This window comes from Olea europaea, chromosome 7 (genome assembly GCF_002742605.1).
Source record: "Olea europaea var. sylvestris chromosome 7, O_europaea_v1, whole genome shotgun sequence".
Taxonomy (NCBI): domain Eukaryota; kingdom Viridiplantae; phylum Streptophyta; class Magnoliopsida; order Lamiales; family Oleaceae; genus Olea; species Olea europaea.
The window spans coordinates 5,371,647-5,390,415 of record NC_036243.1 but is presented as its reverse complement, the minus strand read 5'-3'; the positions used below and the strand labels follow the sequence as shown (position 1 = coordinate 5,390,415).

Below are 18,769 nucleotides of genomic sequence, written 5' to 3'. Positions count from 1 at the left end.
AAGTAATTAGCCATAATACGGATACCACACGATAGTCTCTTAAAGTGAGCCACTGTGTTGATCAATAAATACACGTAATTCACTAAATATTTTCGTAATTTTAGAGTGGGTTGAAGATTATGAGATTATATTTAACACATCTGCATATATTTAGTTCATTAACTTCAACTTTTTTACAAAATATTTGTTCGATGTAAATTTTTTTTCGAATAAACTTCATAAAACATAATTTCTTAGAGCTTGTATAACTAAAAAAAAAGTTGTGTGACCAATAATGCACAATTTCTCTTGCAAAATTTGTTTGTTAAATTATCTATGTAAGATAAATTAGACATAACATGGATACTGCACGGTACTTTCTTGAAACGTGATCCATGCTGTTGATCAATAGATAAATGTAATCCACTAAATATTTTTTTAATTCCAGATTGGATCAAAGATTATGAGATTCTATTTAACACATCTCTATATATTTTTTTTCATTGACTTCTACTTTTTACAATGTAATTTTTTTTAGAATCAACTTTGTTAAATGTTATTTTTCTAGAAAATGTATATTTAAAAAAATTAGGAGTGTATTGACACACAATTTGTCTGTTAATTCATTGTTGTCAATTTTATCCCGCAAGTGGACGGATCGTAACAAGTAGTAAAGTGGACCTTTTGAATCCGGATTATCGTTCCCACGAGGACTATATTTTAGTACTTAATTTATTATTCCTAACTTCTATTTAATGAAAATAAATAAATAAATAGAAATTGAATGTGATTTTTAAATCTAAATACTAAAAAAAATGCGAATGGATGCAACAGAAAATGATTGAGAATTCAAATAATAAAGGATGTTAGGGCGGAACAATTTCACCTAATGGTCACCTTTACTTCGTAAATCAAGATTCATATAACCTAAAGTAGTGTTCGGTCAAATTCTTCTATGGTATTCAACTTACCCCTCTCGAGTTCTCGTTGAGCCTATTTGATTAGTTCAATTTCATATCTCTATGCAAATTAAATTTAATTAAACGCAACATTGATTCTAAGAATTCACACACGACCGCAGCAATCAATATAGGTTTCTCTACACGTTATATCAATTTACCGGATTTTAACATGTAGTCTAAACAAATAATCCGTATCTCTACGCAATCATTGTTCACAAATCATCTAATTAGTTATCAAGTAATTAAAAGCATTAAGCACGACATTAAAATCAACACATAAAAAAATTAAAGTACTAGAATCTTAATACTACGAAATAAAGGTATCCAATTAAGTTACATTGTTCGCCCTAAATTAAACTTAACTACGCATAATAATGGAAGGGAAAGAAGATAAATTAATGGAAGACATCACCCGGTTTAATTGACAGAATATGAATAGTTTGCAAAAATTCTTTCTAACGTCTTTCTTTCCTGCGTGTTGCCGTGTGTCCGTCTCCTCAAAATTTTTTCCAATCTGCCACCATTATGCATGTTAATATATCAAAACCAGCTACCAATTCCTTTCTTCCCAGCTTTCACGTGTGATTATTATATAATATATTTATGGCAGCCGGCAACGTGTTCTCTTTTCTCCAAAGTAGCTCCGGTTTCCGTAAGTATATATGAAAAATTTTAGCAACCTACAGCCCTTAATTCTTGACTTTCAAAGGAACCAAACTGCCTCAATTTCTGTGAATGTAAGGCAGCCGAAACTTGATTCAATTTTCCTCCTAACAGCTGCCTTAATTCTTGTCTTTTTCTCAATCCCAGGTAGATGCAATTTAATGGTCTCTCACCCGCCAACCTCTTTCCGCCACAGATTAATTTCAGCAGCAAGTCGCCCCTCCAATTCTCCTCTCTCGTTTTCTGTGCTACTGGAGCCGCCACGATTGACTCCAAGGTGGAGTCCAATTATTCCCCCCAATCGGCTCTCGTCTGTGTGTATATGAGAAAATTGGCTGCCCCCTCTTTTCTTCCTCCTTTTTTTTTGCGTGAAAGTGTGTTTATATATTCTCTCCCCCAAACCTAGCAACAATATTTGAGGAATCCAATTCAAAGCAATTAATGTTATATTGCCCTTCAAGCCATCCGATCTTTTAAGTTAATGCAATGTAGTCCTTGCACTTGAATTTTTCCACTTTTCGCTCATTTTTGCCTCTTTCCTTCAATTTCTTTTTGTTTATAAAATTTACCTATCAAACGTAGAATACAAGAATTTAGGATATAATTTTGTCGAAAGAACCCTTAAATATCATTATTTTAAGTATGAAATAAGTGTATAAAATACACTTATCATTCATCTATAGGCAAATTAGACAAAACACAGATATCGCATGGTACTCTCTTTAAAAATGATCCACTTATCTCATGTGGGAAACTACAACTTGGCTCTTCCACCAAAGAAGAAACAAGATGAGGTAATGGCTGTCTCTGAGCAAGGGGCATTGGCTAAGAAGGTAGCTTGGACAGCAAATCCTTATGAATTTTACTAGTATTAGGGTTTTGGACCACGTTGGGGACAAGAAGAGAGAAAGAACAATCTTGACATACCCAAAAATGTTGAGCAAGAACGTCAAATGATACATCCCACATTCTCTCAAATAAACAATGAAGAATCCGAGATGGGGTATGAGGTAGAAGATGAAGAGGGTAGCGAGAGTTGGAGGGAATGAGCCTGAAAGTCAACTAAAACAAGGTCACTAAAGTCTTTTATGTGACGGGAAGAAAAACTTGTGGCAAAACTAAAATTGTGTGGTCTTTAATAATTTTGTGGCCCTTAATTTGACTAGTAAAAGTAATATTGTACTTTAATTTAATGCATTTTATTCATGTTTCAAGATTTTAGTTACATTTGATATTGATAAAAATTAGAATTCCATTATCTGATAACTAATGTGACTTTTTCTTATTTAATTAATTAAACTGAGAGACACAATAAAGAGTTTTTAGGAGTTGCCACCAATTAATTAAGGCACCTTCATGTTTGTTACATATTACCCATAGATGTCATCACCAATAAATCAAAAAGCTTTGGAGCTAGTCAATAATCAATTGAAACGGTTTCACATTAATTACATATTTTTCATCTCAAAGGTTTCACATGGATAATTCGACAAGAAACATTAGGAATCCATTGGCACACAATATCTCTTGCTGAATTTGTATGTTAACAAATCTATAGAAGGTATAACACACTATTTTTCCTATTGAAATTGTTTGTTAATTCATATATAGAAGGAAATTAGCCATAACATGGATACTGCATGGTACTCTCTTAAAAAATAATCCACTTATCTCAAGTGCGAAACCACAATTCAGCTCTTCCAACAAAGAAGAAACAAGATAACATGGAGATTGACACTCAGCACAGGCCATGGGCAAAGGAGGCAGCTTGAACATCAAATCCATATGATTTTTTACTACTATTCGGGTTTTGAACCGCAACAAATAAGAACGGAGGCAAGAACAGTCTTGACATCCCTAAAAATGTTGAGCAAGAATGTGAAATGATACAACCCACATTCTCTCAAACCAACAATGAAGAATCCGAGATTGAGTATGAGGTATAACATGAGGAAGGTGGTGAGAGTTGGTGGAAAAGAGCACAAAGCCAATTAAAGCAAGGTCACTAAAGTCTCTAATGTGACAAGAAGAAAAACATATGTAAAAACTAAACATGTGTGTTTTATAACAATTTTACGGCCCTTACTTTGACTAGGAAGGTCCTGGGTCACAATTGTCCTAAGTAATAAAATGAAACTCTTTGATGTTAGTCAATAATCAATTGAAACAGTTTCATATTAATTATATCTTACCCATCTCAAAGCTTTCACATGGATAATTCGACAAGAAATGTTAGGAGTCCATTGACACACAATTTCTTTCACCGAATTCGTTTGTTAATAAATGTATAGAAGGTAAATTAGACACAACATGGATACCACATGGTATTCTCTTAAAAAGTGATCCACGCGATTGATCAATGATACACACAATCCACTAAATATTTAATAATTTTTGAGTGGGTCAAAGGTTACTAGATTCCAATTAACACATCCCTATATATATATATATATATATATATATATATATTCATTAACTTATACGTCTTACAAAGGATCTATTTTATGTATATTTTCTCGAAACAATTTAGTAAAACATAATTTTTTAGAGAAAGTACCATTAAAAAAAGAAAAAGAAAGATTAGGAGTCCATTAACACACTATTTTTCTTGTCAAATTTGTTTGTTAATTCATCTATAGAAGATGATTAGTGATTACACCCAAGTGTAACGCGGTGATTGTAGTATAGCTTTGGGGTGTCGTTTCCACAGGGAGATGAGAAATTAATTAAAGGGTTCAACAAACTAGGATTTTCATTGTGAGTTGTGTAGCAGATAATCTTATAATTATTAAACCAATCTCAAAAAATATTTATAAGAATAAGAAATCCAAATCTTGAATTGTTTAGCAATTGAAATCATATTACAAGCATGAGAAACGTTGAAATAATCGATACCAATCGAGTTCCTCCCTTGCTTCACCAAGGATTTCTAGCCTTCCATGGAGTTTCTTCATCCAAGATGAGAGAAAATTGATCTGGAGAGGAAGAATGGCGTTCTGGGTCGAGATTAGGGCTTAAAAACGTGTGCCAAACAAGTTTCCATAAGTGTCCGCGTCAAAATAGGAATCTAGGATTCCACTTTCGAAAAATACCCATGCGGCTACATGATTATAAGTCATGCGACCGCGTAGTTCAACCAAAATGGCCCCAAAAGTTCTTGGAAGGCAGCCATCCGACCGCATGGCTGTCACCATTTTCTCCGCCAGACAGCTTTTAATATTTTTGCCATAACCTTTCTTCTCAATGTTTGATTGAGGTGATTCAGTTGCGTTGAATAGCTAACACGAAGGGCTACAACTTTGCTTCAGAAGTCATCTTCCAATTCGATCATTTTCCATGTCAAAAATGGGTCTTAACAAAAGGCTGAAAATCGGTGCGTAACTTTTTCAATTGGGAATTGATTTGTGAAAATGTTATGGTCATATATATTTCACTTCTTTTGACTTCAAATTACACCCAATTGACTCCTAGCTTTCTTGAATCATCATTCCATCACCCGTCTCATCTATGAATTATTTGTAGTTTGGTCCCTTAACTTTCACTTTCTTACACTTTGCCCTCTTTTACTCATTTCTTCCAAATTTCAACATTTTCCATCAAATTGCGACCTAGATCAATGAGTGCATTTTGACATCAAATAATCATACGAATGCAACAATTAAGAGGGGAAAATATCATATTTTACACTCTTATCAATTAGCTATAGCACGGATATCGTACGATTCTCTCTTAAAAAAAATCCACTTATCTTAAGTGCAAAACTATAATTCGGCTCTTCCAGCAAAGAAGAAACAAGATAAGTTACGACTGATTCTCGATACAAGCCATTGGACAAGAAGGCAGCGTGGACGTCAAATTCGTATGAATTTTACACTATTCGGGTTTAGAACACAATGGGACATGAAGAGAGGTGAAAACAGTATTGACGCCCCTCTCAAATCAACAATGAAGAATCCGAGATCGAGTATGAGGTAGAAGATGAGGAGGTTGGTGAGAGTTGGAGGAATTGAGCCCAAAAGCCAATTAAGGCAAGGTTACTAAAGTCTCTAATGTGACAGGAAGAAAAACATGTGTGTAAACTAAAGTTATGTGGTTTATAATAATTTTGTAGCCCTTACTTAGACTAGTAAGGGTCTTAGGTCACAGCTGCCATCAATAATAAATTGAAACTCTTTGATGCTAGTCAATAATCAATTGAAACAGTTTCACATTAATTACTTATTATCCATCTCAAAGGTTTCACATGGACAATTCAACAAGAAACATTAAGAGCCCATTGACAAACAATTTCTCTTGCTGAATTTGTTTGTTAACAAATCAATAGAAGGAAAATTAGACATAACATGGATACCACACGGTATTCTCATGAAAAGTGATCCACACAATTGATCAAAGATACACGTAATCCACTAAATATTTTCATAATTCTTGAGTCGGTCAAAGATTACTATATTCCATTTAACGCATCCCTATATTTTTTTTGGATTAACTTATACTTTTTACAAAGGATTTGATTTACGTATGTTTTCTCGAAAAAATTTAGTAAAACATAAATTTTTTAGAGAAAGTACATTTAAAAAAAAAGAAGAAAGGTTAGGAATCCATTAACACACAATTTTTCTTGTCGAATTTGTTTGTTGATTCATCTATAGCGTGTAATTAGCCATAACACGGATATTGCACGATTCTCTCTTAAAAAATAATCCACTTACCTCAAGTGTGAAACCACAATTCGGCTCTTTCAGAAAAGAAGAAACAAGATAAGGTTGCGGCTATCTCTCAACGCAGGCCATGGGATAAAAAGGCACTTGGGCATCAAATCCATATGATTTTTACTACTATTCGGGTTTTGGACCACAATGGGACATGAAGAAAGGCAATAACAAACTTGACGTCCCTAAAAATGTCGAGCAAGAACGTGAAATGATACACCCCACATTCTCTCAAACCAACAATGAAGAATCTGAGATCGAGTATGAGGTAGAGGATGAGAATGAGGAGGTTGGCGAGAGTTGGAGGAAAAGCTAATTAAAGCAATGTCACTATAGTCTCTATGGGACGGGAAGAAAAACATGTGCAAAAACTATAAATGTGTGGTTTTTAATAATTTTGTGGCCCTTACTTGGACTAGCAAGGGTAATAATGTACTTCCGTTTAATGCATTTTCTTGATGTTTCGCATATTTAGTTATTGAAATATTGTAGTTCGACCCAATCAACGCCTAGAAGGGGGTGAATAGGTGTTTATGCGGAATTTTCTTTGTCAATCAATTAATAATTGCAACATATCACAAAAATTAATTTGTCCAGATCAGTTCACATGCTTTACTATCCTTTGTTTGAATACCGGTCATAAATTAGTTACATAAAGATAAATAACACAATTGTTTGATGACGGAAAAGTCCCAATGTGGGTAAAACTCCGGGCCCAAGCCAATAGGAATCCACTATAAACATAAATGAAACTTACAATCAGCCAGACTCAACCTACACTAGTTTTTTTGACATCCTAACTACAGTTTCCTCAAGCCCTTCCTGGAATGTGTGATCTTGCACCAACTCTCAGCACCTAGCCCTCCTGGATTGCGTGCTACACCAATTCTCAAGTCTTGATTTTCTCTACCTCTTGTGGATTCAAGAGAACCGCCTGTTCTCTAATGATCGGGACTCCGATCTCCTTTCTCAATCTCCAAGAATCAACAAAGGTACTAGAAGATGGTGTTGTGGTGTTTGATGAATGTTGATTTGATCTTTTTCATGTAATTGATCAAATCAAATATAGGGTTGAATGAGAATGTTAAAGTGTAGGAGAGTTTTCTTCAATTTCAATACCTTGAAAGCACATTACAAAATCGGCGCAATTTTTCTCATGTATATCTCTTTTTGGTATTTCTGGTCGGGTTGAAATGTCAAAAATAGAATTTTATTGGTAACACGCTGTTTCGCTCGAGCGAAGTGGGGGCGAGAAGCGAGCGACGACCATTCTATTTTTGTCGCTCGAGCGACCACTTGGCGAACAGCTAGCGAAACTTCGATGACACATCTTGCCCAACTTCATAGCTCGAACCCTAGCACACTTTGCCAAAATTGCAACTGAGTCCCTCATCTTTTACACATGTGCACAATGACCCCTAACCTTTAATAATTGACAAATTGACCCCAAACTTTTGAGCATTTACACTTTTACCCTTTTGTTCACAGAATAGCCAACACATAATCTAACAGTTATATTTGATATTGTTAAACAATAGAAACAACATTATCTGATAACTTATGTGACTTTTTCTTATTTAATTAATTAAACTAAAAGTTACAATAAAACAATTTTTAAGAGTTGCCATAAATTAATTTAAGGCATTTTTGTGTTTATTACATATTACCCATCTTGGGTCACAGATTTCCTCAGTAATAAATTGAAATGCTTTGACACTAGTCAATAATCAATTGAAACGGTTACATATTCGTTACGTATTACCCATCTCGAAGGTTTTCACATGGGTATTTCGACAAGTTAAGGAGTCCATTAACACACAATTTCTCTTGCCGAATTTGTTTGTTAATTCATCTATAGAAGGTAAATTAGACATAACACGGATTCCGCAAGGTACTCTCTTAAATAGTGATCCTCACGGTTGATCAATAAATACATGTAATCCACTAAATATTTTCATAATTTTAGAGTGGATCATATATATATATATATATATATTATCAACTTCTACTTTGTAGAAAGTGTTTTATTTATGTAAATTTTTTTAGAATCTATTTCTTAAAATATAATTTTTAGAGAATATATAATTACAAAACAAAATAAGTTAGGAATCCATTAGCACACAATTTATCTTGCTGAATTCGTTTGTTAATTCATCTACAGAACGTAAATTAGACAAAACACGGATATCGTGCGGTACTCTTTTAAAAAGTGATCCACACCGTTGATCAATAAATACACATAATTCACTAAATATTTTTGTAATTCCAGAGTGGGTCAAAGATTATGAGATTATATTAAACACATCTACAAATTTTTATTTTATTAACTTCAACTTTTTACAAAATATTTGTTTGATGTAAATTTTTTAAGATTAATTTTTGTAAAACATATTTTTTTAGAGAATATATAACTAAAAAAAAGTTACGAGTCTAGTAACACACAATTTCTCTTGCAGATCCACTAAATATTTTTGTAATTCTATACTGGATCAAAGATTACGAGATTCTATTTAACAAGTCTGCGTAAAAAAAAATTCATTAACTTCTACTTTTTACAATGTATATTTTTTAGTATCAATTTCGTTGAATATAATTTTTTATAAATATTTTTGTAATTCTATACTGGATCAAAGATTACGAGATTCTATTTAACAAGTCTGTGTAAATTTTTTTCATTAACTTCTACTTTTTACAATGTATATTTTTTAGTATCAATTTCGTTGAATGTAATTTTTTAGAAAATGTACAGTTAAAAAAATTTTTAAGTCTATTAACACACAATTTCTCTAGTCAAATTTGTTTGTTAATTCATCGGTAGAAGATAAATTAGACATAACAAGGATACCACATGCTCTCTTTAAAAATGATCCACTTACCTCTAGTGCAAGACTACAACTCAGCACTTCCACCAAAGAAGAAACAAGACAAGGTAATGGCTGACTCTCAGCATGGGCCACAGGCTAAGAAGGCAGCTTGGACATCAATTCTTTATGAATTTTACTAGTATTTGGGGTTTTGGACCGTGATGGGGCAAGAAGAGAGGCAAGAACAGTCTTGACATCCCTAAAAATATTGCGCAAGAAAGTGAAATGACACTTCCCACATTTTGTCAAATTAACAACAAAGAATTCGAGATCGAGTATGAGGTAGAAGATGAGAAGTGTAGAGAGAGTGGGAGGAAAAGAGCCCGAAAGCCAATTAAGTAAGGTCTCTAAAGTCTGTAATGTAACGGGAAGAAAAACTGGTGTAATAACTAAAAATGTTTGGGTTTTAATAATTTTGTCACCCTTACTTTGACTAATAAGGGTAATATCGTACTTTTCTTTAATGCTTTTTCTTCATATTTTGAATATTTAGTTACATTTGATATAGAGAAAAAATAGAAACTCTATTATCCGATAACTAATGTGACATTTTCTTATTTAATTAATTAACTAAAAGGTTACAATAAAGCAATTTTTAAGAGTTTCCACCATTAATTAAGGCACTTTCATGTTTATTATCTATTACCCATCTTGGGTCACGGATGTTTTCAGTAATAAATTGAAACTCTTTGACGCTAGTCAATAATCAATTGAAACGGTTTCACATTGATTACATATTACCCATCTCAAAGGTTTCACATGGATAATTCAACAAGAAATGTTAGGAGTGCATTGAAGCACAATTTCTCTTGCCGAATTTGTTTGTTAACAAATCTATAGATGGTAAATTAGACATAACATTGATACCACATGGTATTCTCATAAAAAGTGATCCACACAATTGATCAATAGATACACATAATCCACTAAATACTTTCATAATTCTTAAGTGGATCAAAAATTACTAGATTCCATTTAACACTCCCCTATATATTTGTTTTCATTAACTTATACTTTTTACAAAGGATTTATTTTATGTATATGTTTTTGAAACAATTTCATAAAATAAAATTTTTTTTAGAGAATGTACAAATAAAAAAATGGTTAGGAGTCCATTAACACGCTATTTTTCTTGTCAATTTTTTTTCTTTTAATTCATCTACAGAAGGTAATTAGCCATAGCACGGATACTGCACGATACTCTCTTAAAAAGAATCCATGCCATTGATCAATAAATACATGTAATTCACTAAATAGTTTCGTAATTCTAGAGTGGGTTGAAGATTATGAGATTATATTTAACACATCTGCATATATTTATTTCATTAACTTCAACTTTTTATAAAATATTTGTTTGATGTAAATTTTTTTAGAATAAATTTTGTAAAGCTTAATTTTTAGAGAATGTATAACTCAAAAAAAAAAAAAAAAAAGTTCCAAGTCCAGTAGTGCATAATTTCTCTTGCAGAATTTGTTTGTTAATTTATCTATATAAGGTAAATTGGACGTAACACAGGCACGGTACTCTCTTTCAACATGATCCACGCCATTGATCAATAGATATACGTGATCCACTAAATGTTTTTGTAATTCTAGACTGGATCCAAGATTACGATATTCTATTTAACAAGTCTGTCTACGTTTTTTCATTGACTTCTACTTTTTACAATGCATATTTTTTTTAGAACCAACTTCGTAAAATATAATTTTTTTTAGAGAAATTAAAATTAAACAAAGTAGGAGTCTACTAACACACAATTTCTCTTGTTGAATTTGTTTGTTAATTCATCTGTAGAAATAACCCAAATACCATACGGTACTCTCTTAAAAAATAATCCACTTATCTCAAGTGCAAAACTACATCTTGGCTCTTCCACCAAAGAAGAAACAAGAGAAGGTAATGGCTGACTCTCAACAAGAGCCACGGGCTAGGAAGGCAGCTTGGACAACAAATCCTCATGAATTTTACTAGTATTCGGGTTTTGGACCACGATGGGGCAAGAAGAGAGGCAAGAACAGTCTTGACATCCCTAAAAATATCGAGCAAGAACGTCAAATGATACATCCCACATTCTCTCAAATAAACAATGAAGAATCCGAGATGAAGTATAAGATAGAAGATGAAGACAGTAGCCAGAGTTGGAAGAAAAGAGGCCGAAAGCCAATTAAAAGAAGGTCACCAAAGTCTTTTATGTGACGAGAAGAAAAACTTGAGTAAAAACTGAAAATGTGTGGTCTTTAATAATATTGTGGCACTTAATTTGACTAGTAAGGGTAATATTGTACTTTAATTTAATGCATTTTCTTCATGTTTTGAAATTTTAGTTACATTTGATATTGATAAAAAAAATAAAAAAAAATAGAAACTCCATTATCCGATAACTAATGTGACTTTCTCTTATTTAATTAATTAAACTCAAAGTATGAATAACAAGATTTTTAAGAGTCGCCACCACTTAATTAAGGCACTTCCATGTTTATTAGATATTACCCATCATGGTCCACAGATCTCGTCCCTAATAAATCAAAATGCTTTGACGCTAGTCAATAATCAATTGAAACAATTTCACATTAATTACATATTACCCATCTCAAAGGTTCCACATGGATAATTCAACAAGAAACATTAGGATTACATTGACACACAATTTCTCTTGCACAATCTGTATGTTAACAAATCTATAAAAGGTATATTAGACATAACACGGATACCACACGGTATTCTCTTAAAAAGTGATCCACGCAATTGATCAATACATACACGTAATCTGGTAAATATTTTCATAATACTAGAGTGGTTCAAAACTTGTTTCCATTTAACACATCCCTATACATATTTTTCTCATTACCTTATACTTTTTACAAGGGATTTATTTTATGTATATTTTTTCAAAACAACTTCGTAAAACATAATTGTTTAGAGCCAGTATTTTTTTTTTTTTTAAATAAGAAAGTTTTGGAGTCCATTAACATACTATTTTTCTTGTCAAAATTGTTGGTTAATTCATCTATAGAAGGTAATTAGTCATAACACAGATACCATACAATGCTCTCTTAAAAAATAATCCACTTATCTCAAGTGCAAAACTACAATTCGGCTCTTCCAGCAATGAAGAAACAAGATAAGGTGGCGGCTGACTCTTTGTGCAGGCCAGGGGCCAAGAAGGCAGCTTGGATATCAAATCCGTATGATTTTTACTACAATTCAGTTATGGACCACGATGGGACAAGAAGAGAGACGAGAACACTCTTAATGTCCCGAAAAATGTCGAGCAAGAATGTGAAAAGATACACCCCACATTCTCTCAAATCAACAACGAAGAATCCAAGATCGAGTATGAGCTATAAGATGAGGAGGGTGACGAGAGTTGGAGGAAAATAGCCCGAACACCAATTAAAGCAATGTCATTAAAGTCTATAATGTGACAAGAAGAAAAACATGTGTAAAAATGAAAAATGTGTGGTTTTTAATAATTTCATGGCCCTCACTTTGACTAGTAAGGGTAATATTGTACTTTAGTTTAATGTTTTTTCTTGATGTTTCGAGTATTTTGTTACATTTGATATTGATAAAAAAAAATAGAAACTCCAATATCCAATAACTAATGTGACTTTCTCTTATTCAATTAATTAAACTAAAAGTTACAATAAAGAATTTTCAAGATTTGCCACCAATTAATTAAGTCGCTTTCATGTTTATTACATATTACTCATCTTGAGTCTCAGACATTGTCAGTAATAAATTGAAACTCTTTGACGCTAGTCAATAATCAATTGAAATGGTTTCGCATTAATAACATATCACACATCTCAAAGGCTTCACATGGATAATTTGACAAGAAACGATAGGAGTCCATTGACACACAATTACTCTTGCTGAATTTGTTTGTGAACAAATCTACAGAAGGTAAATTAGATGCGTTGACCAATAGATGCACGTAATCCACTAAATATATTCTTAATTCTTGAGTGGGTCAAAGATTACTAGATTCCATTTAACATATCCCTATATTTTTTTTTCTTTAACTTATACTTTTTACAAAGGATTTATTTTAGGTATATTTTTTTTTGAAACAATTTCGTAGAACCTAATTTTTATAGAAAGTACAATTAAAAAAAGAAGAAGATAGGTTTGGAGTCCATTAACACACTATTTTTCTTGTTGAATTTGTTTGTTAGTTCATTTATAGAAGGTAATTAGCCATAACACGGATACCGCACGATGCTCTCTTAAAAAATAATCTGCTTATCTCTAATGCAAAACTACAATTCAGCTCTTCCAGCAGAGAAGAAACGAGATAAGTTGACGCCTGACTCTTGGCACAGGCCATGGGCCAAGAAGGCAGCTTGGACATCAAATCCGTATGATTTTTACTACTATTCAGATATGGACTGGGATGAGACAAGAGAGGTGAGTACAGTCCTGACGTCCTAAAAAATGCTGAGCAAGAATGTGAAAAGATACAGCCCACATTCTCTCAAATCAACAATGAAGAATCTGTGATCGAGTATGTGGTATAAGATGAGAAGGGTGGCGAGAGTTGGAGGAGGAAAATAGCCCGAAAGACAATTAAAGCAATGTCACTAAAGTCTTTAATGTGACAGGAAGAAAAAACTTGAGTAAAAACTAAAAATGTGTGGTTTTTAATAATTTTGTGGCCATACTTGGACTAGCAAGGGTAATATTGTACTTTCGTTTAATGCATTTTCGTGATGTTTCGAATATTTAGTTACGTTTGATATTGGTAAAAATAGAAACAACATTCTCTGATAACTTATGTGACTTTTTCTTGTTGGATCCCAGATGTCATCCGTAATAAATTGAAACACTTTGACTCTAGTCAATAATCAATTGAAACAGTTTCACAGTAGTTACATATTACCCATCTTGAAGGTTTTCACATGGGTATTTCGACAAGAAAAGTTAGGAGTCCATTAACACACAATTTCTCTTACCGAATTTGTTTGTTAATTCATCTAGTAAACTAGACATATCACAGATTCCACAAAGGTACTCTCTTAAAAAGTGATCCACATGGTTGATCAATAAATGCCTATAATCCAATAATTATTTTCATAATTCTAGAATGGGTAAAAGATTGCGATATTCTATTTAACAAGTATGTATTTTTTTTTATTAAAACTTCTACCTTTTACAAAGTGTTTGTCTGATGTAAATTTTTTAGAATGTATTTCGTAATATGTAATTTTTGAGAGAATGTATAATTACAAAAGAAAAAAAGTTAGGAGTCATTAACACACAATTTCTCCTGCCGAATTTGTTTGTTAATTCATCTACTGAAGGTAAATTAGACATAACACGGATATAGTGCAATACTCTTTTAAAAACTGTTCCACACCATTGATCAATAAATCCACGTAATTCACTAAATATTTTCATAATTCTAGAGTGGGTCAAAGATTACTAGATTATATTTATCACATCTGCATATATTTATTTCATTAAGTTCAACTTTTTACAAAACATTTGTTTGATGTAAATTTTTGTAGAATAAATTTTGTAAAACATAATTTTTTAGAGAATGTATAACTCAAAAAAAAAAATTATGAGTCCAATAGCACACAATTTCTCTTGCAGAATTTGTTTGTTAATTTATCTATAAAAGATAAATTTGATGGAACACAGGTACCACACAATACTCTCTTAAAACATAATCCATGATGTTGATCAATAGATATACGTACTCCACTAAATATTTTTGTAATTCTAGACTGGAGCAAAGATTACGAGATTCTATTTAACATGTTTGTATTTTTTTTTTTTCTATTAAAGACCCATTTGATTGCAAGAATGGAATTTGGGTGAAAAGAAAATGAATTACAGGGAATTGAATTGCTTAGAACTTGTTTTCCTGAAAATTGTCAATTAATGCGTTTGATTCTATAATTTTCTACTTGAAAATTTTTGAAGTTTTCTATCTTTTGGTGTTTGTTTGGCTTTGTTTTTCATGGAAATTATCAACTAAAGGACAAAATTTGTTACAATTGGGGATAGAATTTGTTCCAATTGCCAAGAAAAAAAACTAGAAAACCAATTTCCATGGGTTTGGTGAGAATTAGTTTTCCACAAAACCAAGGAAATTGCACATATGTGGGAGGAAGAAAATTATTGCAATCAAACAGGCCAAAAGGTGAAAAATGGGAAATGAAAATTGGCCCTATCAAACAGGGCCTAACTTCTACTTTTCACAATGTAGATATTTTATAGAATCAATTTCGTTAAATGTAATTTTTTAGAGAATGTATAGTTTAAAAAATAAATAAATTAGGGGTCTATTGACACACAATTTCTCTAGTTGAATTTGTCTGTTAATTCATTTATAGAAGGTAAATTAGACATAACACGGATATCGCACAGTACTCTCTTTAAAAATGATCTAATTATCTCATGTGCAAAACTACAACTCGGCTCTTCCAGCAAAGAAGAAACAAGATAAGGTAATGGCTGACTCTCAGCACGGACTACAAGCTAAGAAGGTAGCTTGGACATCAAATCCTTATGAATTTTACTAGTATTCGGGGTTATGGAGCGCGATGGGACAAGAAGAGAGGCGAGAATAGTCTTGACATCCCTAAAAATATTGTGCAAGAAAGGGAAATGATACTTTCCACATTCTTTCAAATCATCAATGAAGAATTTGAGATCGAGTATGAGGTAGAAGATGAGAAGGGTGGAGAGAGTGGGAGGAAAAGAGCCCAAAAGCCAATTAAAGTAAGGTCACTAAAGTCTGTAATGTGACGGGAAGAAAAACTTGGGTAAAAACTAAAAATGTATGGTTTTTAATAATTTTATGGCCCTTACTTTGACTAATAAGGGCAATATTGTACTTTGCTTTAATGCATGTTCTTCATGTTTTCTATATATAGTTACATTTGATATTGATAAAAAATAGAAACTCTAATATTTTCATAACATAACTAGAGTAATTGGACAATTTTGCCCCTTTCTCCAAAAAATACTTTTCTATTGCCGTCAACTGTGAAATTGGAATATACTAAGGGACAAAAAAAAAAAAAAGGCCTGATGATGATCCTAATTAGAAGCTGAAGAGAAGAACTCAGCTCAAGAAAAACAAAGTTCCTCAAGATGAGGATGAAAATTAGGAATGTAGTTTCTTGCATTGACCCCTAAGAAGCCAGATCAGGTGGTTGGACTAAGTCAGCTGCTGTTGAGGATTGTTCGCTTGAAAGGGTGATGTTGATCCCAATAGCACTGATGAAGAGGATGGGGATGGGGACGAAGAGAAAGGTGATGACTCAAGATGTTGGTTGAGGACGAGAATCCTAGTTGGCCTCTGGATGCAGATGATCAAAACATTTGAGTATTTTGAGCAGCTCCCGATAAAAAATATCATCGGCAAATACAGCGATGAGATTGTGTTCTTGTTTCAAACGTAACAATAGGCAAGTTAGAGTTCTTCTGGAAAAGAATCTAACAAAGATAATCAAACCTTTTAGACTTGTATACGTAGAGCTGCCTAAGAATCACGATATCTTGCATTTGTTAAGTTGCCTATGAAACAATTTACTTCACTAGATGTAATAATGATAATTCAACAACGGTTATTGAGGGCAAGTGATTGCTAGAATGCTTTAAAAGAGCTCAAAAAACCTGCAACGGTGTACAGGGAAGCCAAAGATCCACTGCTCGACATCTTTAATTTCCATGATCAGATAGTGAAGATAGACATAAACATTGAGAGAGATTTTGCATAAGAACACTGACAAATTTTTTCTTAAGAGGTGATATTGTACCGGAAGAAATTGCGATGTAAAAGTGTAACTCCCGTCCCAACAATGTGATGATGATGACATTTAGTGTAAGGTACGTGTTGTGGTATGTATGGGGAGAAATCAAGTGTGGAATTCCAAAGGTTTTAAACATAGTCTTAAACCATGATATTTTTTGCCACAAGTTAAATGTTTAAATGCCGACTGAACTTTGTACCGTGTCATGGCTTACTCACCAAACTTCTCAAAGCAGCCCAGTAGCCACAGAACTTCACTCCGTTATTGTCCATTACTCACCGAGTGGACAGCATTTCATTTAATGCAGATGCAGATGCAGATGCAGATGCAGAAGATGGAAATATGACTTGGCCCGTTAACTCTTTCCAACTCAATGCCATTTCTGTCAATTCAAAACACGACACTTCATCTCCTCCACTGCCACCTCCACACACTACCACCCATTCTCCTCCTCCGCCACCACCACTCCCTGCTCCATGTTCATATCACGAACCTAAACCAGCACCACCCCAACCCTGTCCCATGATCTCCTCCAACAAAAATATATCATCCAACGGTTTGTTTGATGTAAATTTTTTAGAATAAATTTCGTAAAATGTAATTTTTTAGGAACTGTATAATTAAAAAACAAGAAAAGTTAGGAGTCCATTAAATTACAATTTATCCTGTCAAAATTGTTTGTAAATTCATCTATAGAAGGTAAATTAAACATAACATAGATACCGCACGGTACTCTCTTAAAAAATTATCGATGCCATTGATCAATAGATACAAGTAATTCACTAATTATTTTTTGTAAGTATAGAGTGGGTCAAAGATTACGAGAGTCTATTTAACACATCTGCATATATTTTTTCATTAACTTCTACTTTTTACAAAAGATTTATTTGATGAAAATTTTTAGAATAAATTTTGTAAAATTTAATTTTTTAGAGAAAGTATAACTAAAAATGAAAATTTTGGGAGTCCATTAACACACACAAGTTCTCTTGCCGAATCTGTTTGTTCATTTATGGATAGAAGGTGTTCTCTTGCCAAATTTGTTTCTTAATTTATCCATAGAAGGTAATCTAGATATAACATGGATCTGCATAGTACTCCCTTAAAAAGTGACCCACATCGTTGATCAATAGGTACACGTAATCCACTAAATATTTTCGTAATTCTAGAGTGAATCAATGATTACGAGATTCAATTTAACACGTCTGTATATATTTTTTTCATTAACTTCTATTTTTAAAAGAATTTATTTTATATGTACTTCTAGAATCAATTTTGTAAAACGTAATTTTTTAGAGAATTTATAATTAAAAAAAAGTTAGGAGTTCATTAACACACAATTCTCTTGCCAAATTTGTTTGTTAAATCGTCTATAGAAGGTAAATTAGACACAACACGAAAACCGCACGATAGTCTCTTAAAAAATGATCTACTTATCTCGAGCGGAACTACTACTTGGCTCTTCCAGCAAAGAAGAGACAAGATAAGGTGGTGGTTGACTCTCAACGCATGCCATGGCTTAAGAAGGCATCTTGGACATCAAATCCGTACGATTTTTACTACTATTCAGGTTTTGGACCACGATGAGACAAGGAAAGAGGCGAGAACGGTCTTGACATCCCTAAAAATGTCAAGCGAGAACATGAAATGATACACCCCACATTCTCTCAAATCAACAATGAAGAATCTGAGATCAAGTATGAGGTAGAAGATGAGGAGGATGGCGAGAGTTGGAGGAAAAGAGCTCGAAAGCCAATTAAAGCAAGGTCACTAATGTCTCTAAAGTGATGGGAAGAAATACTTGTGTAAAAACTAAAAA

General features: G+C 32.8%; 1 protein-coding gene across 1 annotated transcript in view; it reads right to left on the bottom strand.

Moving 5' to 3' along the window:
• The window catches only part of LOC111397804 (glycine-rich cell wall structural protein-like), a 35,636-nt gene extending 17,170 nt beyond the window's left edge, over nucleotides 1-18,466 (bottom strand). The window contains exons 1-2 of the mRNA XM_023024782.1: nucleotides 18,406-18,466; nucleotides 17,230-17,419 (exon numbers count right to left, since the gene is read on the bottom strand). Coding sequence (XP_022880550.1) covers nucleotides 17,230-17,419; nucleotides 18,406-18,466 — 251 coding nt within the window. The remainder of the gene's footprint in view (nucleotides 1-17,229; nucleotides 17,420-18,405) is intronic.
• Nucleotides 18,467-18,769: the final 303 nt, after the last annotated feature.